This window comes from Pristis pectinata, chromosome 15 (genome assembly GCF_009764475.1).
Source record: "Pristis pectinata isolate sPriPec2 chromosome 15, sPriPec2.1.pri, whole genome shotgun sequence".
NCBI classification, from domain to species: Eukaryota; Metazoa; Chordata; class Chondrichthyes; order Rhinopristiformes; family Pristidae; genus Pristis; species Pristis pectinata.
The window spans coordinates 5,177,950-5,205,852 of NC_067419.1; the positions used below are offsets into that span (position 1 = coordinate 5,177,950).

The window sequence follows — 27,903 nt, forward strand, 5'->3', positions numbered from 1 at the left end:
ACTACATGTGATACAAGGGTCTGAATGTGAGATGATGCGTGGTCAAGGATTGAGTGTGGTCAAGAAAAGGTACCATGGGTTTGGGAGGAACATAAATCATGATGCAGAGTACTGAGTGTGACACTTGAATTTTGATGTTGAGGGGCAAGTGTGACATAGCAATGACATGGAGGTCACAGAGCCATACAGCATGGAAACAGGCCTTTTAGCCCATCAAGTCCATGCCGACCGTCTACCCATCTTTACACTAATCCTAGCCTAACCCATTTTATTCTCCCCACATTCCCCTCAACTCCTCCCAGATTCCACCCCTCACCTACACACTAGGGACAGTCTACAGTGACCAATTAACCCACCAGCCTGCACATTTTTTGGGATGTGGGGGGAAATCGGAGCACCCAGAAGAAACCCACGCGGTCACAGAAAGAATGTGCGAACTCCGCACAGACAGCGCCCAAGGTAAGTAACCTGGGTCACTGGAACTGTGAGGCAGCGGATCTACTAGTAGTTTCACTGTGTCGCCCATGAGCATGTTGCAGAGAGGTTTCAGTGTGACAAATTGTGTTATGGTGTGATGCAGAGGTCTGAGTGTGGCAACACAGCTCAGAGGTTTGAGCGTGGCAGAGGTTTGATTGTGGAACTTTAATTGTGACAGACAGGAATTGTGTGCTGGACAATATACTGAGTTGCCGACTGCCGGTTCCAATGAAAATGAGTTGAGTTTCTCTTTATTCACCAGGCCCAGGAACCTGGCAAGCACCCAGGTTTAATATGCTGTTTACGGCTGACAGGAAGACAGGTGAAACAAGTGACCTTGGTACTGAGGGAAATCCACCTTAGCTCCTGATCTTGGATCCCCTCCTGGGGAGTTGTTGGTGGGTGTGATACCCCCAGTCGTCTGAACTCTGCTGCCCCGCCCACATGGTCAGACCTTCCAGGGCAATTCAGCTAAGAACAGCCATTTGAGGAAGTAACTGAAGGCCATCCCCAGAATGATGTTCCAGCATAACTCAAAGCCTTCTGAAGCTGATGAGTACTAATTAGCAAATGCAAAATGTTTCCCTAGTAATCAACTCCAATAAGAAATATCACAGTGGTGGCGATATACAAGTGATTCCATGCAGTCCAGTTAGATTCTCTCCGGTTTTGAAGTCCATATCTGTAAGATGTGGTGAGGGTTCAGTGCATCAGAAGGAGATGTGCTGCTTTCTGTTCAGATGCCGTCACAAGAGGAGATGGGCATTTTCTGCGAGTGGGGTCTAATGCATAGTGCTCCTTCGGATGATTTTCTTCTTGATGAAGTGGATTTGTCTGAGCAAGATAGCTGTCAATGAGATCATCAAAATCTGAAAATGAGGAAGAGTCAAAGCATAAGCCATTGTTCTCTGCCTCCATCTTCTTCTGTTGAAGTTCACTCTTACAGGGGTAAGACTCCAAGGGCATTAACTAATGTGACATCCTAGATAGTTTAAGCTTTTAACCACAAGCTAACACCCTCAGTCTACAGACAAATGTATGGGTATTAATCAGGAAGATCCATCCACCTTATCTCCACACCTGCCATGTATTGTGTATGACAATAAATGCACCTTCTCCCCTCACTATGGCATCTGAGAACCGATAGCTGAAGGAACATTATTTCTCTTTCCACGGGAGCTGCCTGACCTGCTGAATTTTCTGCTTTTATTATTCTAACCAATCCTTATTCAGCCCTCATACAGATTTCCAGCAGCGCTGGAAGCCTAGGAACCAACCTCCAACCCCGTCGGCTGAGAATCAATCCACTAATTCAGCAGGTCATGGCGTCAGCGTTCTGGGATCTTTCACTCAGGCGACTGAACTCGAGCTAAGTTTGTCGATTGACAGGAAGATAGGTAGCATTGTAGGCAGTGGGATCAGCAGCATTAAAACAAAAACAAAGAGATATTAGTTGTTCGAGCTAATGGGTGAATGAATTACACTGCAGGCAAATGTGAGGTCATCCATTTGGGAGTTTACAGGGAGAGATTGATAAGGATAGAAAGATAAAAGCAGTTAAGATTCCAGTTTGATTTGCAGGTACATGTACAGAGATCATTACCATCTCATGACAGAGCATGGAACATAATCAATGAGGTTAATATCTTTTATTTCAAGGATACAGGCTCGGGTATAAGGAGTGGAAGTTACGCTGGTTATATCCCACCTGGGCAGTGGAAGAAATCCCGAGGAGATTCACCCCAATCCACAAAGCTGAAAGGAAAACTTCAGCCAAATCTTAGGGAGGGTGTACTGGGGTCAATGAGTGAAAGGGAGCAGTTAGAGAATGAGAACATAGACAAAAGAATGAGGTAGTGTGAATGCAGAGCAGGACAACATGCCCGGTGGGTCAGTTTCTCCACTCCCAGAAGGAAAATAAAAGGAATGAAACATCAAACAAACCGAGTTAATATTACAGATGGATGACTAATACAGACAGAAATCAAGTTAGCTGAAGTTGTAGAATTCAATATTGAGTCCAGAAGATTGCAATGTGCCCAGACGCAAACAGAAGGATCAGCACCCCATTTGTCTAGGTTCTTTTGTCTATGTTCTCACTCTCAGACTGCTCCCATTCACTCAGATAACCTTGCTTACAGTTTATCCCCATGGTCAGCCTGCTTTTATCAGAGACAACACCCTGCCCCACCACACCTACACCTTAACAAGCTTCGTTTGTTTCTCTTTCAGTTGTGACGAAGGGCCTCCAACCTGAAATGTTAACTCTGTTTCTCTTCCCACAGCTGCGGCCTGATCAGCGTTTTCTGTGGAGGTAGGTTAAGCTGTGTGAGAATGTAAGAAGGGTACCAGGGCTGGGTTTCATCAGTGCACATTTGGAACCAACATCATATCCTTGGGAGGATGTTGCTGAGGGACAGACGTGAAACAGAGAGGAAGTGAGGAGGTATCCTTGGAAACGCTAGAATGGGAAGAGGGAGTGATGCCATTGCAAGTGGGAGAGAGAGATTCAAACTGGGAGAACAAAACCCTGAAGAAGGGCCCTGACCCAAAATGATGACCGCCTGCTTTTCTCCACGGATGCTGCCCGGCCTGCTGAGTTCCTCCGGCATCATTTTTGACCCAATGCATGGACACAGCTGGAGCTCGGAAGGAAGTCCAGAAGAACAATAATGTCAGTAATATTGATAAGAGGGACACAGACCTCGAGGAGAAGCAGGCCAAGGCCTACGCCGCCAATCAGAAACAGATTCTGATGTCCCCATTTAACAATGGTGTCCAAACATCCATTGGTGTAGATCTGTTTCCGGGCTGTCCAGGGTTTGAGCAGCTGAGTCTCGTACCCACACATGGTGTTCAGCACCTATGGAGGAGAAAGCCCAGCTGACTGACACTTGTTTAAGAACTATATCAACGACCATTAAGATTGTATATCATTCAGTCCATGAAAAAGGTCAGAGCGTTGCCTAATGGTCAAGCAAACATAAACTGTTTCCAGTGGCCCCTGGAGTCCTGGCTAATATTTATCCCTAAAACAACACCACATCGGTGTTTATTGGTGGTGCAGTGCACACAAATTGGATGCCATATTCTCTATTTACATCAGTGACTCCACTTCAAAAGTAAGGGTTGGTTGACAAGCACTTGGAGCTTTCTGAGGTCTTTTGCACCCAGCAGGACTACATTAAATCAGCAGGGTGGGCAAGGTTTCCCTGTAGGGTCGGAGGAAGACTCCTAAAAGTTATTTTAAAGTTAGCACGTTGGGTTGCCTCCAGGTCCTGGGAACGTTGTTCTCCTTTCTCAGGCCTCGGGTTAAAATAGCAGCAGCTCCCAATAATATCACGGAGTCACAAATAAAGTCATAAAGCACAGAGGCAGGCCCTTCAGCCCACCATCTTCATGTCAGCCATCAACTACTCATCTTTGCTAATCCCATTTACCGGCCTTCCATTTGAAAGCTTGTCTAGGTACTTCTTAAATGTTGCAAGAGTACCTGCCTCCCACAGCTGCTCAGGCACTGACACCCAGACAAAGGTACCTAACTCATCGTCGTGGTGATCTGTGCACCTCTTTTGCTTTCCCACTTTTTCCTCGATACAGGGCATCCCCAGGTTACGCACACCCGACTTATGGACACCCCTACATACCAACGAGCTCCCATGATATTATTAAATTCAGAAGTCCGACGTTCAGAAGTTCATTCCTATGAACGGCAGACTAATTTCCTCTCCAACCTAGTAATTGTTCTTTCTTATTAGTCGTATGTGATTTTGATGCCAATTGTGGAGGTCCAGTTACCATATCAAGTGATGTTTGCGTAATTTTCTGACATGGACAAAGTTGTCTTAATTACATCTTTAAAAATGGAGCCCGTTTGTTACCTGGAGACAGTCTGTATCCCTTAAAATCCTGACGCAACACAAACCTATCTCACACTGGAGAAACTCTAACTGAACCCTGGCATTAGCATCCCTTTGGAGCTTTGAGTTCCAGGCTTTGTGACAGGTAGGCAGCCTCTGTATAACCAGTCTAACTTTCTCCCTGATGTTCTCCTGTCCCCTCGTGACAAAGACCAACATGCCATTAGTTACCTGGATTGTATTTTGTACCTGTGTCCAGTCAGCTATTTTTACCAAGTTTCCTATACCATTGCATGATTTCACCTTCTTCACGTTCCTGCCACTTAAAAAAATATTCTCAGCGATTACAAAGGAAGTAAACCTTTCCCTGGGCAGTAACGTTACTACTAGCAGTCCCTGGGTTATGTAAGTGTCCCTTTCCTGAGAACTGTCCACCAGACAATTTCTCCGTAAGTCAGAAACATCCGATTTCCATAGGTACCCGTATCGTATCGCTCTACATTCACTTGCTATAATTCTTTCATTTCATCGAATATTCACCGTGACATTACCCAGAATTAAACTAATGGAATATGCTCTGTATCCTGTCATTAATGAATGCCATGAAACATTTTATAATAATAATTATTATTATTATTATTATTACTAGCATGAAAAATGTTTTAAAAATGCATGGCAGAATTTGCATAAAGTTAGATTTCTGTCAGTTCAGGTCATCTGTAACCCTGGAGCCCCTGTACAAGGCAGCTTGCCCTTACCTCTCCAGTAGCCATGACACAGCAGGAAAATGGCACACTGCAGTGTTCAAGGCTGGGGTTGGTTTCTGCACAGCTGAAGTACACATTTTTGGACCAATCTTTGTAACTTGACACTCCGCAACATTTGAACTGAAGGAAAGAAATAATTGGGGACACTTATAATTGTTCAGCAGATAACTTGTGTGAAAGGTGGATTCTCATTTATTTTTACTTTGTCAATTTATTGCCTTGAAAGGTGTGTTAATACTCAAAATGATCTCTATTTCAGGCACACACAATGAGCACTAACCACTGAAAGGAAAATCTTTTTTAAACATCATTAAGATGAGCATTAATAAAAAAGAAAAATACTGTGGATTCTGAAAGTCTGAATATGGGCAGGCATGGTAGTGTAGCGGTTAGCGTAATGCTATTACAGCGCCAGCGATCCAGGTTCAATTCCCGCCGCTGTCTGAAAGGAGTTTATACGTTCTCCCCATGTGTCTGCGTGGGTTTCCTCTGGGTGCTCCGGTTTCCTCCCACATATCAAAGACGTACAGGTTAGGAAGTTGTGAGCATGCTCTGTTGGCGCCGGAAGTGTGGCGACACTTGCAGGCTACCCCCAGAACACTCGACGCAAAAAGATGCATTTCACTATGTGTTTCGATGTACATGTGACTAATAAAGATATCTTACCTATCCTAAATTGAGAAATAGACATTGTCCGTGAGATAAAAGCTACTGTATGGGGAGAATCTTGGGTTGTTGTGGAGTGATCAAGAACAGCTGACATCAAATTTAAGTCACCCTTTAAGTTTCAGAAAGTGATATGAAATACCTAAGGAAAACTTTACCTCAGGAAACTAGTGATTGAGATGTGATAGTGATAAACATGGAGGAAAGAGGGCACCCAACCAGGGAATTGATCAATTGATTTTGAGCTGCCACTGAAATTGGTCAAGGCAGAAGGGTCTCGGTAGAACGAAAGGAGGCTCAACACATGATTCTTCACTTTGCCAGTCAAGCACTTGAAGACTCCAGAACAGAGCAAAAATGTGCAGATGCTAGAAATCTGAAATTAAGAAGCCAAAAAATGCTGGAAAAAGTACTCAGCAAGTCTGGCAGCATCTGAGGAGAGAGAAACAGAGTTAATATTTCCAATCATAACTTTTGAGAAAGTTAAACATTCCAGTATGTTAATTCTGTTTCTCTCTCCTGGTGAGTGTTTCCAGCAAGTTCTGATTTGATTCCAGGGCTTATTTCACCTAGGTAATAGCGGTTAAATAAAAATAACCTCTGTGAGAAATAAGATATTTATTTATTAGTCACATGTACATTGAAACACGCAGTGAAATGCATCTTTTTGCGTTACTGAGAATGTGCTGGGGGGCAGCCCGCAAGTGTCGCCAGTCTGCAGGCACCAACATAGCATGCCCACAACTTCCTAACCCGTACTTCTTTTTGGAATGTTGGAGGAAACCGGAGCACCCGGAGGAAACCCACACAGACACGGGGAGAACATACAAACTCCTTACAGACAGAGGTGGGAATTGAACCCAGGTCGCTGGCACTGTAATAGCGTTACACTAACCGCTAAACTATCGTACCGCCACAACACTACTGTGATGCCCCTGTGTATGTTTTGTAAAGTTGTCTTCAGGTGTTAAACTCTGAAATAATTCCTCTAGCAATCCCACACTGAGAGAGCTTGGGTCCTTCACTGTGTCTCATGTGGAGGCTCCATCACAGAGACACGATGGGGTAGGTAGAGTCGAAAGCTTTATGCATGCACAACAGCGTACCTCAGCCCAAGCTCAGAAAATCATCAATACAGACTTCTTGTGAAAATCAAAAAAACAGCAGATACTGGAAATCTAAAATAAAAACAAAAAATGCCGGAAATATTCAGCAGAATCAGGCCGCATCTGTGGGAAGAGAAACAGAACTAACATTTTCGACTTCGACCTGAGACATCAGCTCTGTTTCTCTTCCCACACATGCCACCTTACGTGCTGAGTATTTCCAGCATTTTCTGTTTTTAATATAGGCATTTTAATGCTGCACACCCAGTGAACTCTTATGATGAGATTACTTGTTTAGTTTGTGCTCTGAATTTATATCTAGGGAGCTGAGATAGAGAAAACAGAAAATGGTTTTTATCTGGTGGCAGCAAAAAATGAAACCATCATAATGTTAGTGGAAGCTGTGGAAACACTCCCTCAAGTCATCGAGTTATACAGCACAGAAAGAGGCCCTTTGGCCCAACTCATCCACCCTGACCAAGATTCCCATCTAAGCTAGTCCCATTTCCCTGTGTTTGGCCCATATCCCTTTAAACCTTTCCTATCCATATACCTGTCTAAATGTCTTTTACATGTTTTAATTGTACCTGCCTCTACCAACTCCCTCTGGCAGCTCATTCCATACACCCACCACCCTCTGTGTGGAAAATTTTGCCCTGAGGTCTCATTTAAATCTTTCCCCTAACACCTTAAATCTATTCCCTTTAGATTTAGACTCCCCTACCATCTCGTCTTTCTCCACCTCCGCCCAGGATTCCTGTCTTGTTTGGAGGGTCACCTGCCCCTGCACCATGTTCCCCATTTCACCCATCTTTCTGGACGATATGAAGAGGGTTGGACTGTGCCAGGTGGGTTAGGCTACATAAATCCCAACTGTACATAGGTGCCGGTAACCATGATGGCTACCCTTCCCCTTTTACTGGCAGAGATGTATCCACCCAGCACTGCCCACAGCGGTTTGCAGGCAGACAGATGAGGATTGCATCATCCACTGCAAGGACACCCAGGGCTCATGCTGCCCATGGGTGGGCTGTCCCTCAAGCCCACCTGCTTCTCCCTCCTTCCTGGCGTCTATCAATGGAGAGGTACGATGAAGTGGCAATCATCTACCAACCATCCCACCTCTACTTTGCTCCCCCCACAAGCAGGGATTCTGAGTTTCTTTTCGCTTTATGGCCAAATCCATTTTGCAGCTTCAAAGCTAACTTCACAGAGTTGTTTGGTATATCCTGCTTCCCTCTTTTTCTAATAAAAACACGACTGCTTATTCACGTCACTCTTTCCCTCATTTTGTTCTTTGCACAGTTATTATGAAAGGACATAATACGAGCACTAATTCTTTATGTTCTTTAGAGATTGTGATGAATTTATTCATGTACTTTGACTTTCATTTGTTTTGTTTTGCTTCTTAATTCTGTGAAATTAGTAGTCCTGATTGCTAAAATGTATGCATTTTAAGGCATAATATTAGCTTTGCCAGTGATGCATTTTGTCAGGCATTTGTTACCCAGAGAGGGTCATAGAGTCAGAGAGCTATACAGCATTGAAACAGGCCCTTCGGCCCAACTTGTCCCGGCTGACGAAGTTGCCTAACTGACTACCATTTGCCTGCATTTGGCACATATCCCTCCAAACCTTTCTTATTCATGTACCTGTCAAAATGTCCTTTAAATGTCATAATTGTAGTTACCTCTACCAACTTCCTCTGGCAGCTCGTTCCATATACCAACCACCCTCTGTGTGGAAAAAGTTGCCCCTCGGGTCCCTTTTAAATCTTTGCCCTCAGAGCAGAGCCAACATTTCCGTGAGGGCAGAATTTGGAGGGAGACCTGAAGTACTGAAGCCTTGCCCCTTTTTGTGGGAAGCCTGAGATGTCCTTTCTTTTCTAGCACTCTTGTACTGTTGTACGGTTTAGTCAAAAGTGTTGAACCCAATTCTGTAGAGCAACAATTGCTAGTTTACTTCTTAAGAAGATATTTAATTAATAATTATCCAGTGACAAGCAAATGAGCTCATTTTCTACAAACAGGAATCAAGAATAGTTTTCTCATATTTCCTTAAGACACATGGGGGCATTCAATTTGTTGGCCAATGCTTGCTCCAAGCTGAACCATCCCACTAATCCCATTCATGCTTGTCTCATTTCCCTGCAGCCTTACAACCTATTCTCTCTCACATGCCCATCAATTCTCCTTTGGTTCATTTTCCACTCACCTACACTCAGTGGTAATTTGCAGTAGCCAATTAATCTATTCCCCGCACATATCTAGGACATGGGAGGAAACCTGAGCACCCAGAGGAAACCCATGCAGTCACAGGGAGAACGTGCAAACTCCACACAGACATCACCCCAGGTCAGGTTGGGGAGGCAAATAATTCCTGAAAGATGCTTAAATACTCTATGCATATTGCATGATGTCACATTTAAGTGATTCCATTGAAATGTTACGAGCCAGGTTGCTATTTGGTGAATGTCCCTTTAAGGCACTTGGACAGTAGAGTAGTAGTGCGTGTGTGTGGTGTTATCGAGACAGCAAGACTATAACAACATGCTGGCTGTTTTGCTCAGTGAGAGAGAGAGAGAGAGAGTGAGAGAGTGAGTGAGAGAGAGCGAGACAGAGACAGAGAGAGACAGAGAGAGAGTCTGACTGCTGGTCACTGTATCAATGGATGAAGAACAATAGCTGTGTCTGTCACTACAATCCATGTATGGATTTTTGGAGCAATCAAGTGGAGTCCAATCTGTCGTTAACCTGTAGAGGGAAACAGGTATTTCTGTGGGTGGCCACATATCGAATGCCTTCGAGGTGGCAGATACTTCCGAACAAAGCAGTGGAGATCATCAGAGATTGAGGTGTCATATGGGTTCTATCGTGGAACATGTGGATTTCGTAATTTCTCTCTACATTTTCTATTCAGTCAACGGTGGTTTTGCAAAAGTCTTTGCTCACGTTTCACCTTGACTTGCTGAACTGAACTTTGAGAACTATTCCTAGACTTGGAGTTTGGGAATTTGCCGCACACACACTTTGAGTTTATTAGATTTGGGGTTAATGTTAACATTTAATGTTTTTGCTTTTCTTGTTATCATAAGTAGTTATTAATAAAATAGTTTCTAACACTTATACATGACTCTGTGTGTTTCTATTGTTGCTGGTACGTAACAGAAAGCTCTGTAAAGCTCTGATTAGACCGCACTTGGAGTATTGTGTTCGGTTCTGGTCGCCTCATTATAGAAAGGCTGTGGAAGCTTTAGAGAGGGTGTGGAGGAAATTTACCAGGATGCTGCCTGGATCGGGAGCACATCTTATGAGGATAGGTTGAGTGAGCTAGGGCTTTTCTCTTTGGAACAAAGGAGGATGACTTGATAGAGGTGTACAAGATGATAAGAGGTATAGATTGAGTGGACAGTCAGAGACTTTTTCCCCAGGCGAAAATGGCTCACACAAGGGGCGATAATTTTAAGGTGATTGGAGGAAGGTATAGGGGGGAATGTCAGAGGCAAGTTTTTTTACACAGAGAGTGGTGGGTGCGTGGAACACACCGCCAGCAGAGTTGGTGGAGGCAGATACATTAGGGACATTTAAGACACTCTTAGATAGGTACATGAATGATAGAAAAATGGAGGGCTATGTGGGAGGGAAGGGTTAGATATATTTTAGAGCAGAATAAAATGTTGGCACAACATCGTGGGCCGAAGGGCCTGTACTGTGCTGTAATATTCTATGTTCTAAAACCAAAGCAGATCATAACTGGATCCACCTTCACCAACACAGAAGAACCAATACCTTTTTCTGGATGTAATCAATGAGATTTTGCAGGTCAAGGTCATCCCTGTATCTGATCATTCCTTTCTCCAGTAATGCCACAGCTTTTCTTTCCACCTTAAACAAATGAAATACAATTTGGAGACAGTTTAAGCTTGGTGAAATTATTGGAAAGCAAAACATTGCAGATACTGGATATTTGAAATAAAAATAGAAAATCCTGGAAGTACTCAGCAGGTCAAGCAGAACCTGTGGAGAGAGAAACAGAGTTAGCGCTTCAGTGGATGACCTTTCATCAGACCTCTTGCAGCCCAACCTGCTGAGTACTTCCTGCATGTTCTGCTTGTATCTGTGATGCTGCTGTTAGCCATGTCCCTGTGTGTAAACAGAAAGGAAGACCAAATGGTTTCATTCTCCTGGAAAAATAGACAAGTATTGAGGCAGACAAGATCCCCATCCCCGACCATTTTAAATGTTCTGAGAAATTCTAAGGCTCAGCAAAATATTTATGTGCACATTTCTTTGGAAATCTCTTTCTTCAGTCAGGGATTTACCAAATGGTCCAGAAAATTTGCAATTTCCCTTTGGGGTTCTCCATACACCTTTTGCGTAAATGCACAGTGGTGACCACACACCCACATTGACACAGAGCAATGGTGAACTCAGGGTGGTCCCCACATCTGTGATTTACACCGGTGCACAGTGTACACGTGGATGGCACAGCTGTTTATGCAGAAACAGGTTCTCCACAAGACACACAGGGTCTTCTTCACCCTGATTTTAAAAAGGAACTCCATGAGCTGGTCTATATTCAAACATAGAAACCAAATAAGGTCTCACAAAGCCCTTCACAATCTCATCAAGACTTCCTTACTCTTGGTAGTTCTCTCCCCTTTCAATAAAGACCAACTGATCATTTGTCTCCCTGATTACCTAGTGTACCTCATGTTTATTCTACATCTCATGAATTGGGTGCCAAGGTCCCTCAATACATCAACATTTGCTTGCTCCTCCCATGTAAAAATAATTTTTTCTCTTCCCTCCAACGTGCACAATCTCTCCTTTTCTCACATTGTACTCCATCTGCCATCTTCTTGAACATGAGCTTAATAGGTCAAAACCTCTTTGCAGACTTTTTGTGTTCTCCTAGAAATTTACAGCATTTCTAGAATAATCAACACAGCTAGCCATGTAGTGTGAAACCCAATCTTCATGCTATAACCCTGAGATGGGTAGTTCATTCGCCTTGTACCAGCTAAATAATAGAGGCACAAAAAAGGACACAAACAATTGAATATTTAACTTACCTTTTCAGAGAATATGAAGCCAAGTATAGCACCTGTTACTTGAAGCAGCAGAATGAGCAGGAGAGTCCACAGGAACTGCCAATATGAATATAAATTTCAGTTTATGCAAGTGTGATACCACACAGAGATAGAATGCCAACCCAATGTTAAATCTGAGAGAAATATCACTAAATAGTCCCCTCGCTTTTTAATCGATACTCCCCTGAACCTTTCTTTACCCCCTGAGTTTTGTTTCAGTACTTATACAAAGCTTTCAATCAAGAGCCTGTGGACCTGTGCAGGAGATCTGGTGTTGTTCCAAACACCTTTGATATTCATGGTTTGATTGGCAATTGGGATGTGATAGCTCTGCTGATCATGTGAATCCCACACACATGCAAAGACAAGAGCCTTGACAGCATCTGTCCTTCAATCAACATCAATTGTCTGTTCAGAAACTGTTCCTTCAACTTGCAGATTTCCTTCCACGTCTCACTCCACTATTTAAGAAAGCAGGAGAGTGAAAGCTAGGAAATAAAACCAGTTAATTTAACATCTACTGTTGAGCAGTGACTAGAGATAGAGTGACTGAATGATGAATGTTTTCAGCTGAACATTGGGAGGCAGTGTGAGTTTGAATATGGTGGGTGATGCCTGATGAACCTGACTGAGGTTCTGAAGAAGGGCCTGAAGTAACCAATTGGGGAATATCTGTGGATGTTGTTTACATGGACTCTAGGGAGAAACTTAATAAATTCCTTCTATGAATTAAAGTTGCTTACAAAATTGAAGGCAACTTATTAGATTGGTTTGTCAATTGGCTGAGCAGCACAAAGGCGCAGCAGTGAATAATAGGTGGGTGTTCTAATTGGCAGGATATGACTAATGTTCCACACAGGTCTGTGTTGAGGCCTTAGATGTTCACTAAATTTATAATGATGTGACAAAGAGTCAAACGTCCAAGTTCTTGATAGCATAAAGCCGAGCAGCATCATAAATAGTATAACTGAAGCGCAAAGTTGTAAAGAAATAGTAATGAATTAAATGAATGGGCAAAATTGTGCCAAATAAAATTTAATATAAGCAGATGGGAGATCGTCCTCCTTGGACCCAAGGTGGATGGATCACAGCATTTCTTAATTGCTGACAAGTTCAAAGTGGCGGAGATCCAAAGGGACTTAGTGTCTATGGACATGTTAAAATATCATGGGCAGTTTCGTGAAATCTTCCCTTTTTTATCTAGAGGATTTGAGTTCAAGAGGATAAAGTTTATGCTACAGTTACACACACACAGGTTAAACAACAATTTGAGCATTTCTTAGGGCTTACACCTTTGGAAAGATATCTTTGCCTTGGTCGATTGCAGAGTAGTTTTACCAAAAATACCTGCAGTACATGGGCTAAATAATGAGGATAATTTATATAAACAAGAGTTGTATTCCCTGGAATTTAGGTTAAGGGATGAACTGATGGATGTTTTCAAACTGTAGGACAGATTGAAAAAAATTCTGTTTGCTGGACAACCTGGACTAGGTATTAGACCCAGAAATCAGAACTGGTGTGTGAGGCTCAAGTCAAAAGAAGTGGAGAAAAAACAAATTACTGGAGGAAGTCAAGAAGGTCCGGCAGCATCTGTGGAGGGAAATGGACAGTTGACGTTTTGGGTCGAGACCCTCATCACGCAGATTGGGCGATTGCTTTGCGAAGCACCTGTACTCTGCCGCAGGGTGATCTTGAGCTTCCGGTTACATGCCACTTTAATTCTCAATCCCACTCCAACCTATCTGTCTGTCTGCAGTCTCCTCCAATGCCATAGTAAACTAGAAGAACACATCCTATCTTCCATCTAGGCACTTTGCAACTCTTTGGAATGAACAGTGAATTTTCGAGCTAAACTGCTCTCTCATCATTTCCCATTATGTCCCTTTCTCACCCCATTTCTTTAACATGCCTCGCTGACGGTCAGCACTCATGCTCCTTATCGCCTGATCTCTCTTAACCAATCTCTGTACAGTCTTTTGTCTCACACCTCACTCCTCCCCCCAGCTCTGGCTTTAAAAACTGTAAACTCTTCACTGTCCCCCTCCCGTTCTGAGGAAGGGTCCCGGAACCAAACTGTTGACTGATTTCTCTTTCCACAGATGTTGCTTGACTGGTTGAGTTCTTCCAGCATTTCTGTTTTTTACTTTCAAGACTGACACTATGAAATCCTTCTACGCACTAAGGGTGGTAGAAATTTGAAACTCTCTTCCTCAAATGGCATTTGATGGTGTACATGTTATTAATTCTACAAGCAAAATTGAAAGTTTTTATTAACCAGTATGGAGCAAAGTCACAGATCAGCCAAGATTTCAATGAATGATGGAACAGGGTTAATAGGCTATTTGACATACTCCTAATCCTATGTTTCTATCTGGTAATTTACTCATTGCTTTCAGTGAGAGGCTTCTACTGGATGTTGTGTTTCTTTGCGCCAGTGACTGCACTTTGGGATGTTGAAGCTCATGAAGTTCCTCCTTCATATTACTGCTGTTGTTTCTGTGTCACCGTTAATTTTGTTCCATCGTTAGGTCACCACAGATATAATTCAAATGAGGAGGAGTTGGAAACAATTTATATAACTTGCCACATACACCATAAATTAAATGAGTGGAGGCGAAACAGTTCAGACTTTTGCTCTGTAGCAATCCTGTCCCTCCGATGAATGTTCTTGGTTTTCTTTTGTAGGGGTGAGATGTTGCCGAGTACTCACTATTTTCAGCAGAATCTGAATGTCACGCAGTGCTCCAGCGCAGCCCAGGAAAGTGATACAGAATATTAAGCATCCAACAATAATCAGTATTAGTGCAGGATCCGCTGTTAGTGAATCCACAGCACCTGAAAGGAAAATGGAAGATTTAAACATCATGCTGGGATATTGACCTGAAATATTGACCATCTCTTTGCCTCCACAGATGCTGCTCGACCCGCTGAGTTCCTCTAGCAGTTTGTTCTCGCTCCAGATTTCAGCATCTGCAGTCTCCTATGTCTGAAAGATTTAAAGTGAGCCACAGCAAAAGAACATCAAAGGCAGCTGTATCACAAACTAAGTCTGAAACTGTACAGCACAGCACTCATTAAAACAACAGCTTGGATCTGCAGGATACCTTAAATTGAGAATAGTTTCCAAGGTCCTTCATGGATAAGCACTGAAAATGGACATTGAGCCAGGAAAAGGCAGGGAGATGCAGCTGAAGTCTCACTTGAGGAGAAGGCTGCTGAGAAGCTTATTTTAGGGGTGGTCAAGAGACAAAGGTCTTTCTGAGATCTCCAAAGACCAAGGTAACTCAAGGTTCTGTCACCAAGAGTGGACTGAAGATGAAGGTGCAGGGTATGAGGGAGTTGTTGTGGTATCGGAGTTGCAAGTAAAACTAGAAATAGTTTTGAAGGATTTAAAAGCACGGAGGAATTGCAAACTCTTGAATGGCTGGCGATACGTCTGGCACATCCGGACAAAGCAACACCCTTGATTGCCATCTAACACTCAAAACATTTATTCCCTCTGCCATTGACGCACAGTGGCGGAAGTACCTGCATCTACAAAATGCACAGCAGCAGCTCACCCAGGCTAGTCCCACAGCACCTCCCAAACCAGCAACCTCTACCACCAAGAAAGCCAAGGACAGCTGATGATCTTCCACTTCAAGTACCATGCCACCTGACTTGGAAATATAGCACCAGTCTTACACCATTACTGCTTCAAAATCCTGGACCTTACCTTGTAGCAGTGTAGGAATACCTTCACCACAAAGAAAGCTGCAGACCAGTCATTGGCTCACCATGTTCTCTTCTCAGGGGCATTCAGGGAAAGCCAATACACATCGGTCTTGTCAGAAATGCCTATATTGCCCAAATGCATTAAAACTATATAGAGTGTGGGGCAATAGAGTTGGAGTTATTTAGACAAGAATAAGGATTTTAAATAGAATACATTAAATCAGGAATGCATCAACAATGACAAGTGGGAGCCCTGAGATTGGCCCATTGATAAGAGGAGCATTGCTGAAGGAGAAGCTCTGACATTCTAACCCTGCTGGAATCCCAAGGCAATAATATGCAGGAGGATAGGACTTCTCCCTGCAATCTCTTGGGATTATGGAGGGTGGAGGCTGTGGTTTAAAGTGGAGAGGATCGCTCAAGGGAATGTGGAGATCAAGGAGAAGATTGGGGCAGTTGGCTGCTGGAGGAGAGGGGTTGTCAGGCAGACGATGGGGTTGTCAACGTGGGTGATTTGGGAGTTCAGGGCAGGTAATTGGGATGGGATCACAATTGAGGGGGTGGGGTGCAATGTGAGTGAGGAAGCTGATGGAAGCAATCTGTTAAGGACCTTTCATTAGAATTGGGATTTTAATGATCGAGATTCACTGGGAATGGTTAAAGTTAAAACAGGTTTTAAGATTCACTTCTTAAAACTTGTTTTGTCTCCAACTTTTCTCAGTTCCCCCTACGAAATCCTTCTAGGCACTAAGGGTGGTAGAAATTTGAAACTCTCTTCCTCAAATGGCATTTGATGGTGTACGTGTTATTAATTTTACAAGCAAAATTGGAAGTTTTTATTAACCAGTATGGAGCAAAGTCACAGATCAGCCAAGATTTCAATGAATGATGGAACAGGTTTAATAGGCTATTTGACGTGGAGGCTGTGGTTTAAAGTGAATCGAGGAGAGGATTGCTCAAGGGAATGTGGAGATCAAGGAGATTGGGGCAGTTGGCTGTGGGGAGAGAGGGGTTGTCAGGCAGACTTCTGCTACAGAGCAAAAGTCTGAACTGTTTCGCTTCCACTCATTTAATTTAAGGTGTATGTGGCAAGTTATATAAATTGTTTCCAACTCCTCCTCATTTGAATTATATCTGTGGTGACCTAACGAAAGAACAAAACTAAAAGTGACACAAAAGCAACAGTAGTAACATGAACTTCTTGAGCTTCAACATGAAGGTTGAAACATTGAAAGGGAGAAACGTTAACTCGGATCCTCTCTTCACAATGCTGCCTGGCCTGCCAAGTATTCCAACATTTCCAGTATCTACAGTAACTCAAGGTTCTGTCATCAAGGGTGGACTGAAGATGAAGGTGCAGGGTATGAGGGAGTTGTTGTGGTATCAGAGTTGCAAGTAAAACTAGAAATAGTTTTGAAGGATTTAAAAGCACGGAGGAATTGCAAACTCTTGATTGGCTGGAGATATGTCTGGCACATCCAGGAAAATGTGCATCAATGGCGGAGGGAATAAATGTTTTGAGTGTCAGACGGCAAGATCTACAGCTTTTGTTATTTCTATTTCACATGTGTTTGCTCTATTCCTTCATGCATGAGGAGTTCTGTTCTTTGATTCTAAAACAGGAGAATGGAATTATGTGGGTTCAAGGCATTTGAAGCTCATGACGAAGAAGAGATTTCAGTGGGTCATAGGTCATAATAATCTTCATCAGACAGAGAAACACACAAAATCATACAGAATTCATTAAGACTTAGCACCCTGATAATGCATTAAATTTAAAATCTGTATCCAAGGCTGTATCACTGTATGCACTTTCCCCATCCTCTATATTTTTTAATAAAAACAGAAAGTGCTGGAAATACACAGCGGGTCAGGCAGCGTCTGTGGAGAGAGAAACAGAGTTGATGTTTCAGGTCTGAGCCCCTTCGCTGGGACCAAACTTGAAGCAGTTCTCTTCTCCGACCTTGAAGAACTTTTCTTTCCAGCATCTGCAGTTATTTTCTCTGCCTTTTTTATTCATCTGAAGGATGTGGGCATCACCAGTATTTGTTGGACACATGCTATCGGTGTTAAATAGCAATAGACTGCTTATTACATCAGCAATTAGCATCAGTAATGAGTTACGTTAAGTAACACACCGTTGCACTCCGCCTTTACTCTTTTTCTGTACAGTGAAATCCTGTTAATCCAACATGCTCAGGACCTTGGTGGGGCCGGAGCAGCAGATTTTCTGGCCGATTAGGTGTTATTCCTACTAATGCTCCCAAAACACTTTCAATTCACTTTTTTTCAAGATGTTACACAACAGGATGATATACTTTCCAGTGAAACCAGTGAGGTTCAAGGGTGTGCAGAAGACAGAACCAGGTGGCTTCAAGGGAGCATGGGAACAGGTGCTGCAGTGTGTGAAAGGGAGCACAGGAACCGGGGCCCCGGTGTGTAGTAAAGGGGGTGCAGGAACCTGGGCCCTGGTGTGTGAAAGGGAGCACAGGAACCGGGGCCTGGGTGTGTGAAAGGGAGCACAGAACCGGGGCCCCAGTGTGTGAAAGGGAGCACAGGAACTGGGGCCCCAGTGTGTAGTAAAGGAGCACAGGAACTGGGACCCCGGTGTGTGAAAGGGGGCACAGGAACCAGGGCCACAGGGTGTGAAGGGGGGCACAGGAACCGGGGCCTGGTGTGTGAAAGGGAGCACAGGAGCCGGGGCCCCTGTGTGTGAAAAGGAGCACAGGAACTGGGGCCCCGGTGTGTGCGGTGTGTGAAAGGGAGCACAGGAATCAGCACACTGTGAGTCAGATGCTGAACCACTAGGATTTATGATGAGTCTGATAGCAGATTACTGGCATTTTAAAGATTTAAGCTTTACCTCCTTCCACTGCTGTTTTGGAGTAGATCCCCACAGCTATCATCAGCCCACCTGCTACCTGTCAATGAGACCGAAAAAACAAGAGTCACTCCAACAAACACTTCAACACTGGTTCAATAATCGATGCATTCCACACACTCTTCCCAATACTTTACAGCCTTTACAACGGCTCCCGCTTTTTCTCAACTTTTCCCTTTGTTTATTGAGAGCTCCAGGCACCTCCTTTCACCTCCCATCTGAAAACATGGACGATGGCTTCAGCAGTACACAGACTGAGCACATCATCTGGCCTGTGCAGTACTGTGAGAGTCAGAGGTGCTACCTTTCCGATGTGATTTTAAGCAAAGGCACTGTCTACCCCCTCAGGTAGATCCTGCGCCATTAGTAGGGCACTTCTTTCCAACGTTTTGGCCGATGTTTCACTGTATCTTGCTACATGTAACAATAACAAGCCAATGCCAATAAACCAATATCAATAAAACATTATTGGACCATTATTGTTTTTTGCATATATTTTGCATAACAGTGACTTTGCTTCAAAAAAACACTTGATCAGCTGTAAAGGATTTGAGACATCCCAAACGAATTTATTGAGCACAAATTGCCAGCTGCACTTCTTGTGTTACAACAGTGACCGCACTTTAAAACTACTAAGTTGGCTGTAATGCACCTTAGAGAGGTCATGGAATTGATGTATAAATGCAAGTCTTTCTTTCAAAACACTTGGGTGAGGCCTTCACTTGCTGGTAGCACAGTCTCGTTTGTTTAGCCAGTTTACTCTCTGGAGACTGGGGCTCACTAGAGTGAGAAATGCTTTGGAAAATCTATTCTTCCAGATGAGGATTTTTGCCTCCAATTTGGCCTCCTTGCAGGCACGATAGTGTAGCGGTTAGCGTAACGTTATTACAGCGCCAGAAACCCGGGTTCGATTCTGGCTGCTGTCTGTAAGGAGTTTGTACGTTCTCCCTGTGTCTGCATGGGTTTCCTCCGGGTGCTCCGGTTTCCTCCCACATTCCAAAGATGAACGGGTTAGGAAGTTGTGGCCATGCTATGTTGGTGCTGGAAGCGTGGCGACACTTGCAGGCTGCCCCCAGAACACTCTACGCAAAAGATGTATTTCACTGTGTGTTTCAATGTACATGTGACTAATAAAGAAATCTAACATTCAATGTTTGCTGATGCAAAGAACAAGAATTCGGTTTGCCATTTCAAGGCATTGTCATCTCCAATGTACGTTAGCTTCTAATTATTGTCCCATGATGCGGTCTTTTACTTTAATACTCTGTCCCTTCCTGGCGCAATCTGCTTGATTTTACTTAAATCAGCACTCTGCCCTACTGCCTTTACTTCATATCTAATCCCACCTGAACCCCGTCTCCCCATCTTCAGTTTAAAACTTAATCTGACCATGTTATTCCATAACAGTAACTCCACAGACCCAGGTTCAATGCTGACCTTGGACAGAGTTTGAAAGCTCTCAAGACCCATATTCCAAAGAATTCTGGTTGGCTGCTACATTACCCCTGAGTGTAGGTTATTGGGAAAGAGAATCAGAGGGGAATTGATTGACATGTGTGAAACAGAATAAATTGCAGGGCTATGGGGAAATAAGGAGGGAGGAGATATGGGACTAATGGGATGAGCCCATGGAAGCCAGCACAGACCCAATAACCTCACTGATACAGCCCATACTGATCTCCATTCACTCCCCCGTATTCACTTCCTTCTTTCTGTGTTCTCTATTCTCCTGGGGTCTGTATTCTTCTTCCCCTGGTTTCTTGAGTAGCTGCCAAGTTCTTGCCTCATTAGAGATGGCTGTCCAGGTTACACTTGCTGGATTTGTCTCTCTCCTCATTGCAAGGGCAGCCACACACTGGTATCAGGAAGATAGAAACTGCTGGACAAAAAGAGACCAGGGTCCAGCTTCTTCATCTTCCACCATCCTGAAGTTCCCCTTAGGAAGCTATTATTCAATAACTTTCAATGGCATAGCTTTAAGGTGAGAGGGGGAAAGTTTAAAGGAGATACGCAGTGTAAATTCTTTTTTACACTGAGAGTGGTAGGTGCCTGGAACATACTGCCAGAGGTAGTAGTTGGAAGCAGATACGATAATGGCATTTAAGAAGCTTATAGGCAGGCACATAAATTTGCAGGGAATGGGGGAATATGGATCTTGTTATGACCTTGCACCTTATTGTCTACCTGCAATGCACTTCCCTGTAGCTGTGACACTTTACTCTGTATTCTGTTATTGGTTTTACCCTGTACTACCTCAATGCACTGTGTAATGAATTGATCTGTACGAACAGTATGCAAGACAAGTTTTTCACTGTACCTCAGTACAAGTGACAATAATAAACAATACCAATACTAATATGTAGGCATAAGGGATTAGTCTAATTTGGCATCACGCTCAGCACAGATATTGTTGACCGAAGGGCCTGGTTCCTGTGCTGTACTGTATGGATTTTTGGAGCAATCTGTGGAGTCCACTTTGTCGTTAACCTGTACTGAAAAGCAGGTATATCTGTGGGCGGCCACGAATCGAGTGCCCTTGGTGTGGCAGATACTTCGGAACAAAGCAGTGGAGATCATCGGAGATTGAGGTGTCATATGGGTTCCATCGTGGAACTTGTGGATTTCGTAAATTTTCGCTCTACATTCTCTCTACAATCTACTGTGGTTTTCAGAAGCTTTTGTTCATCGTTCTACCTTATGACATGCTGAACTGAACTTTGAGAACTATTCCTAGACTTGGGGCTTGGGAATTTGCCACACACACACTTGGGGTTTATTTTTGGGGTCAATGTTTAATATCTAACATTTTTATTTCTCTTATTATTACAAGTAGTTATTAATAAATAGATTCTAACACTTATACATGGCTCTTTGTGTTTCTATTGTTGCTGGTACGTAACAACTGAACGATGTAATCTGCTTCCAACAACTTTTGAGCAGGGTGTTTCAGGTCAGTAAATGTTCAGTCTTTTCCCTCGCACTGCTTCTAACTTATACACCAGTCACTGTAAATCTGCCACTTCTACCAAACAGTTCTTACTTATTTACTTTATTGAAAAGTTTCATGGCTTTTGAATAAAAGTGCTACATACACTTCCAGCACACGTGCTATTTTATAAGAAATTTTTTACTCAGGGTTGCACATAACAAAAGCTGTGAGTTTCAAAAAACTTTATTTATACAGCACGGTAACAGGTCCTTCCGGCCCAACGAGTCCTCACCGCCCATTTAAACCCATGTTAACCTATCCGTACGTCTTTGGAATGTGGAAGGAAACTAGAGCACCTGGAGAAAACCCACGCAGACACGGAGAGAATGTACAAACTCCTTACAGACAGCAGTGGAAGTGAACCTCGATTGCTGGCGCTCTAACAGCGTCACACTAAACGCTACGCTACAGTGCCGCCCTTCTTGTTGGTCTGAAATGTCTTGGCCAATGGGTGATGGAAACAATCAATTTTGAAGGGACCAGGGAGGCATTTGGGGAATAACTAGCAGGGCTGTGGGCAAGGGCAGAAGATGGACTGGTGGGACTCTCTTAGCAGAAGCTGAGCTTTGTCACGAGAAGAGATTAGAAGGCGGACAGAGGAAAACATTCAAGGATGTGCTCAAACCCTCCTTGAAAGATTGCAGCATCTCCACTGATTCCTGGGAGTCCCTGGCCATGAAGGCTCGAAGTGGAGTAGGAACCTTCCAGATGCTATTAAGAACCTCGCGTCAAGTCAAGTTTATAGTCATGTGCACAAGTATGGTGAGGTACAGGTACAACAAAAAGCTTGCTGCAGCAGCTTCACGGACATGTAGGCTCAGACAACACATAAAAAGTAAATTATGCATAGATTATACAAGACAGCAAAGAGAAAAATGTACAAAACAAGACATTAGTGCAAAAAAATCACAATCAGAGACAAGTCCATGTTAGTGCGAGAGGAGGTCCGTAGAGATTCATTGCTGAGGCAGGTTTAGGGTTGTGCAGGTCAGTTCAAGAACACGATGGTTCCGTGCAGTAGAACCCTACGCAGGCACCGGGTGAACTGCAGATGGAGCGCACCACCTGACAAGCTAGCCGCCCATCCACCCATCTCGTTGGGCACCATCCACCTGTGGTTCCCACATTAGCCTCATCAGTGGCCTCACAACCGACAAAGCCAGAGCAGAAGCAGCTCATCCTTGATCCTGACGGACAGCTTAGGAAGAAGACCAGGAGTTGGCACAGGTTCAGTAACAAATGGATCTCCTCTGCAGCAATAATTTCATGTCTCCACTAACTGTGTGTTTGCAGAATGATAACCCAGTCATTCACAGTGGCGTAGCTAGTACAGCTGCTGCCTCACGGCATCAGAGACCCCAGTTCAATCGGCTGCTGTGTGTGTAGAGTTTGCACGTTCTCCCTGTGTGGGTTTCCTGCGGGTGCTCTGGTTTCCTCCCACAGCCCAAAGACATGTGAATTGGTAACGATTAATGTAGGATTAGAATAAATGGGTGTCAAAGTGTCATGGAAACAGGCCCTTTGGACCACCAAGTCTGGGCCAATCATTCACTATTCATTTACACTAATCTGATTTTTTATTCTCCCCACATTTGCATAACACCACCCCCCCCCCCCCACACTACCCTGATTCTACCACTATACACACAAACTAACAGCATAGACTATAGTACAGCACAAGAACAGGCCCTTTGGCCCACGATGTTGCGCCAAACTGATTAAATGCCAAACTAAACTAATCCTTTCTACCCTCACAATGTCCATATCCCTCCATTCTCTGCAAATTCATGAGCCTAAGAGTCGACATTGTATCTGCCTCCACTACTTCCCCTGGCAGTGCATGCCGGGCATCCATCACTCTCTGTGTAAAAAAAACTTACCCTGCACATCTCCTTTGAACTTGCCCCATCTCACCTTAAAATTTACAGTAGCCCATTATCCGACCAACCCACACACCTTTGGGATGTGGGAGGAAACAAGAGCACCCGGAGGAAACCCACACGGTCACAGGGAGAATGTGCAAACTCCAAACAGACAGCACCGGAGGTCAGGATCAAATCTGGCCCTTCATGCTATAAGGCAGCAGCTTTACAAACTGCGCCATTTACTGTTCTGAATGGTTGACGGTCAGCAGGGATTTGGTGAGCTGAAGGACCTGTTTCTGTGCTGCTTGACGACGAATCATGATGAACCTAAAGTGTGACGTGAGTACAGTCCATGTACAGGACTTGGTGTGAAATAAGACAAAGGCAGCAGAGATGTTAATAAACTCAAGTGGCAGGCACGGTAGTGTAGCAGTTAGTGTAATGCTACTACAGCACCAGTGACCCAGGTTCAATTCTGGCCGCTGTCTGTAAGGAGTTTGTATGTTCTCCCGATGTCTGCATGGGTTTCGTCCGGGGTATGCTATGTTGGCGCCAGAAGTGTGGCGACACTTGCGGGCTGCCCCCCAGAATACTCTATGCAAAAAAATGCATTTCACTGTGTGTTTCAATGTACATGTGACTGATAAAGGTATCTTAAAAACGAGTTTCTCAATGTTGCAAGGTGGGAGGCCTGGCATGATCCAGTGAAAGGCACATCCAATCTACATGGGGGGGGGGGGGGGCTGCACATTTGCAATGAAAGACAGAAGAGACCATGCAGATGTTGGAATCTGGAGAAACAAACAATCTGCTGGAGGAACTCAATGGGTTGAGCAGCGTCTGTGGGAGGAAAGAAACTGTCAACATCGAAACCTGATGCAGGGTTTCAACCCGAAACGTCGACAATTCCTTTCCTCCCACGGATGCTGCTCGACCCGCTGAGTTCCTCCAGCAGATTGTTTCTTGTAAGTGAAAGACGTATGGATATTCCTGCTGAACTTGTGGTTCCGCAGGTAACACACCTTCTGCACCTCTCTCAAATGCTGTTCATCAATTTGTGTCCAAACACACTTTTCTGCAAAGTTCTGAGTCCATCCCCTTGGCTCTGCTCACTTGGATTTAGCGAGGTGATGATGAGTCATTATAGAGCGTGGGTTGGGAATGCAAAAATCATCTAAAGTCTCAACTCTGAGAGTTGTCCATGACATAAGAAACGGAAGCCAATCAGCTCCTCATGTCTGCTCCATCATTCAATCAAATCGGAGCTGATCAGATGCTGGCTGACAAGGAGAGTTGACCGAGGGGAACCTATAGATGCAGTGTAGTTAGATTTCCAAAAGGCATTTGCCAAGGTACCACATAAGGGGCTGATGCATAAATTAAGAACCCAAGCTGTTGGAAGAAGTGTCTTAGCGTGGATTGAAATCTGGCTGTCACATAGAAAACAAAGAATTGAAATAAATAGGTCACTTTCAGGCTGGAGGGATGTAACTAGTGGAGTACCACAGGGATCAGTTCTTGGCCCTCAATTGCTTACTATCTGCAAGTTTTCCAATGGTACGAAAATTGGTGGAAGGGCATGCTGTGATGAGGACATCGTAATTCTGCAATGGGATATAGGTAGATTGAGTGACTGGGCAAAAACCTGGCAAATGGGGTTTAATCTGGGGAAATGTAAGGTCATGCACTTCGGTAAGAGGAATCAAGAGGGAGATTATTATATAAACGGAGAGAGAAATGCAGATGAGAAATTCAGAGGGACCTAGGTGTTCTAGTGCATGAATCACAAGAAGTTAGTAGGCAGGTCCAACGTCGTTCGAAAGGCAAACGGCATGTTATCCTTTCTAACAAAGGGGTTGGGGTTTAAAATAGGAAGGTTTATGTTCCATTTGTACAGGGTGTTGGTGGGGTCACAGGTGGAACACTTGGCACAGTTTGGTCCCCTTACCTAAGGAAACATATAGTAGCATTGGAGGCCAAAGGAGGTTCACCAGGCTAATCCCCAGGATGAGAAGGTTCACACACTTGGGTCTGTTTTGAAGTCTTGGAGTTTTGAAGAATGGGACATACAAGATCCATAGGGGGTTTGGCAGGGTAGATGTTGAGACACTTCCACCAGTGGGAGAGTCACAAACAAGGGGGCATAGCTACAAAGTAAGGGGCCAGTCGTTCAAAACTGACGCGTGTAGAACAGCAAATCTCTGGGATTCTTTGCCCGTGACGGCAGTGGAGGCCAGATCATTACGTATACTTAAGGTGGAGATAGGTAAATATTTGAAAGATTGGGGAATTATGGGTTAAGGGAACTGGCACAGAAGAGGAGTTGAGGCCAGCGTACAACAGCTATGATTAGATTGAATGGAAGGGCAGAACTGAGGGGCTTGGTGGCCTACTCCTGCTCCTATTCTTTTGTGTTCTTGTCCTACTACCTCAGTATCACTTTCCTCCAATCACCTTCTATCCTTTTTTCCCTCAATATCTAAAACTTTATCAATGTGTCTTGAATACATTGAGTGACTGAGCCTCCACAGCCTTCTGTAAAGAATTCCAAAGATTTACTACCCTCTGGGTGAGGAAATTTCTTCTTACCTCTGTCCTGAATGGCCAATTCCTTATTTTGAGACAGTGACTCCTAGTTCTCAGCACACCAGCCAGGGGAAACATCAACCCAAATCTACTCCGTCAAGCCCCTTCAGAATTTTGTCAGTCTCGATGAGATCACCGGTCAGTATTCTCAACTCAAGAGGGTACAGACCCAGTCTACTTATTCTTTCCTCATACAGCAAGCCCACCATGTCAGGAGTCGAACTGGGGAACCTTCACACTCCCTCTTTCACACATACGTCCTTCCTTAGGTTTGGAGGCCACATCTGTACACAATATCCAGATGTGGTGTCACCAGATCCCTATATCATTACACACAAATCCTCTTGCAATATAGGCCAATGTACTGTTTACATGCTGTAACTGCGTGTTAACTTCCAGTGATTAATTTACCAGGTCCCTCTGAACACCAACACCTTTCAGTCACTCACAGCTGGAAGGATTTCTAATTTTTCCACCAAAGTGGATGACCTCGCATTTTTTTCCAAATTAGATCCCATCTGCCATACACTCACCCACTCAGTAACTTCTTTCTCTTTAACTTTCTCAATTTCCCCTCTCTGAAACTCCCTCCCCACCCCTCCCATGCCGCTATCTGGCTTAAAACATTATCTTTAACCTCACCAGGAAGTACATGCAATCACGCCGGCTATTGTCAGAGTCCTTGTGATTGCCCCTCTTTCCACATACACACTCTAGGCTCACATATAACGTGTGATTACTTGGAACTTCGTTCTCTCTGTGGATGGGGTCTGCCCTCGCACAAGGAGTGAACCCCTCCCCCAAAAGGGTAATTGGTAGTGATACTGACAGAAGTAGAAGCACATTACGACAGGCACAGTAGTGTAGCGGATATCATAATGCTATTACAGCGCCAGCGATCCGGGTTCAATTCCGGCCACTGTCTATAAGGAGTTTGTATGTTCTCCCCGTGTCTGCGTGGGTTTCCTCCGGGTGATCCGGTTTCCTCCCACATTCCAAAGACATACGGGTTAGGAAGTTGCAGGCATGCTATATTGGTGCTGGAAGCGTGGCGACACTTGCGGGCTGCCCCCAGAAGACTTTACGCAAAGGATGCATTTCACTGTGTTTCGATATATGGACTGTACATGTGACTAATAAAGATATCTTATCTTATTAACTGACTCACCCAGAAGATGTAGCAGAATGAGAACAGTGTATATTTAATTAGCCAGCTCGTCCTCATCTTCTTGAGACTGACAGCCAGTAACTGCAGCCTGCTTAGTTCTACTCCATTACGGGAGGAAGGTCTGGGAGATGTCTCCAAATACCCTGAAGAAGTGACCCATCTGGAAGTTGCACAATATTAATGATTGTTCAGCGCACATGGGTTACACCGCACAGCAACTGCTCATGGCACCATCTTCACAACATGCTGAACCCCAAAGCTCGACTGTAGTTAGATTAAGCAAAGCACAGGAATTTCCACTTTGTTTCTGTCTGTTACTTGCTGAGTGGGATCGAGAAACGCCAGGGGCATGTCTCAGCATCTGTCAGCCTTGCATTCCTGCCCGTCTTACAAAGCAACAACTCTGGATTTGCTGAACTGTAATACAATGACTCACAAACAAAGCTGCTGCCTCTGTGGGAGAAGCAGATCTCCCTACGATGTAAGTTCAAACCTCCAAACTGCAAATGTGTTATTTGCTTTAAATAATGTGAGGCTGAATTGGATGGGCACTGGCTGGAGCTGAATGGGAAGGGTGCGAGAGGTGGGTGGGTCTGGTCCTGGCTGGAGGTTAGTTATTGCAGGAGGACCACACACCAGATCTCCAGTGAGTGGCTGGGAGTCTCTGGATGTCCAGGATCAACCTCACATACAGTAGCATAGATCAATCTCTAGCAGTGAAAACACTTA

The 27,903-nt window shown here is 44.1% G+C and overlaps 1 protein-coding gene across 3 annotated transcripts; it reads right to left on the reverse strand.

Annotated features, from left to right (window-relative positions):
• Positions 1-708: 708 nt before the first annotated feature.
• zgc:113223 (uncharacterized protein LOC541424 homolog) lies at positions 709-27,478 on the reverse strand. Of its 3 annotated transcripts, none has more exons than XM_052030563.1 (8): positions 27,175-27,478; positions 18,549-18,606; positions 14,682-14,806; positions 11,951-12,025; positions 10,665-10,760; positions 5,096-5,224; positions 3,182-3,340; positions 709-1,346 (listed from the first exon to the last, which is right to left on the reverse strand). In XM_052030563.1, exons 1-8 carry the CDS (start codon positions 27,229-27,231, stop codon positions 1,260-1,262), a joined length of 786 nt encoding a protein of 261 aa, XP_051886523.1. In that variant the 5' UTR covers positions 27,232-27,478; the 3' UTR covers positions 709-1,259. The 3 variants fall into 3 exon arrangements, with proteins under 3 accessions (XP_051886523.1, XP_051886524.1, XP_051886525.1); XM_052030564.1 differs by having other exon boundaries at positions 18,549-18,602; positions 27,175-27,247; XM_052030565.1 differs by lacking the exon at positions 5,096-5,224.
• Between the last annotated feature and the right edge of the window lie 425 nt (positions 27,479-27,903).

What these genes read in the sequence shown, in the direction of transcription:
- zgc:113223 (XM_052030563.1), bottom strand. Translation starts at nt 27,231, where the DNA reads ATGAGGACGAGCTGGCTAATTAAATATACACTGTTCTCATTCTGCTAC. An exon ending in CATTCTGCTACATCTTCTGG is followed by an intron (nt 18,607 to 27,174) that starts GTGAGTCAGTTA and finishes TCTCATTGACAG; the next exon opens with GTAGCAGGTGGGCTGATGAT. An exon ending in GCTTCATATTCTCTGAAAAG is followed by an intron (nt 10,761 to 11,950) that starts GTAAGTTAAATA and finishes CATTTGTTTAAG; the next exon opens with GTGGAAAGAAAAGCTGTGGC.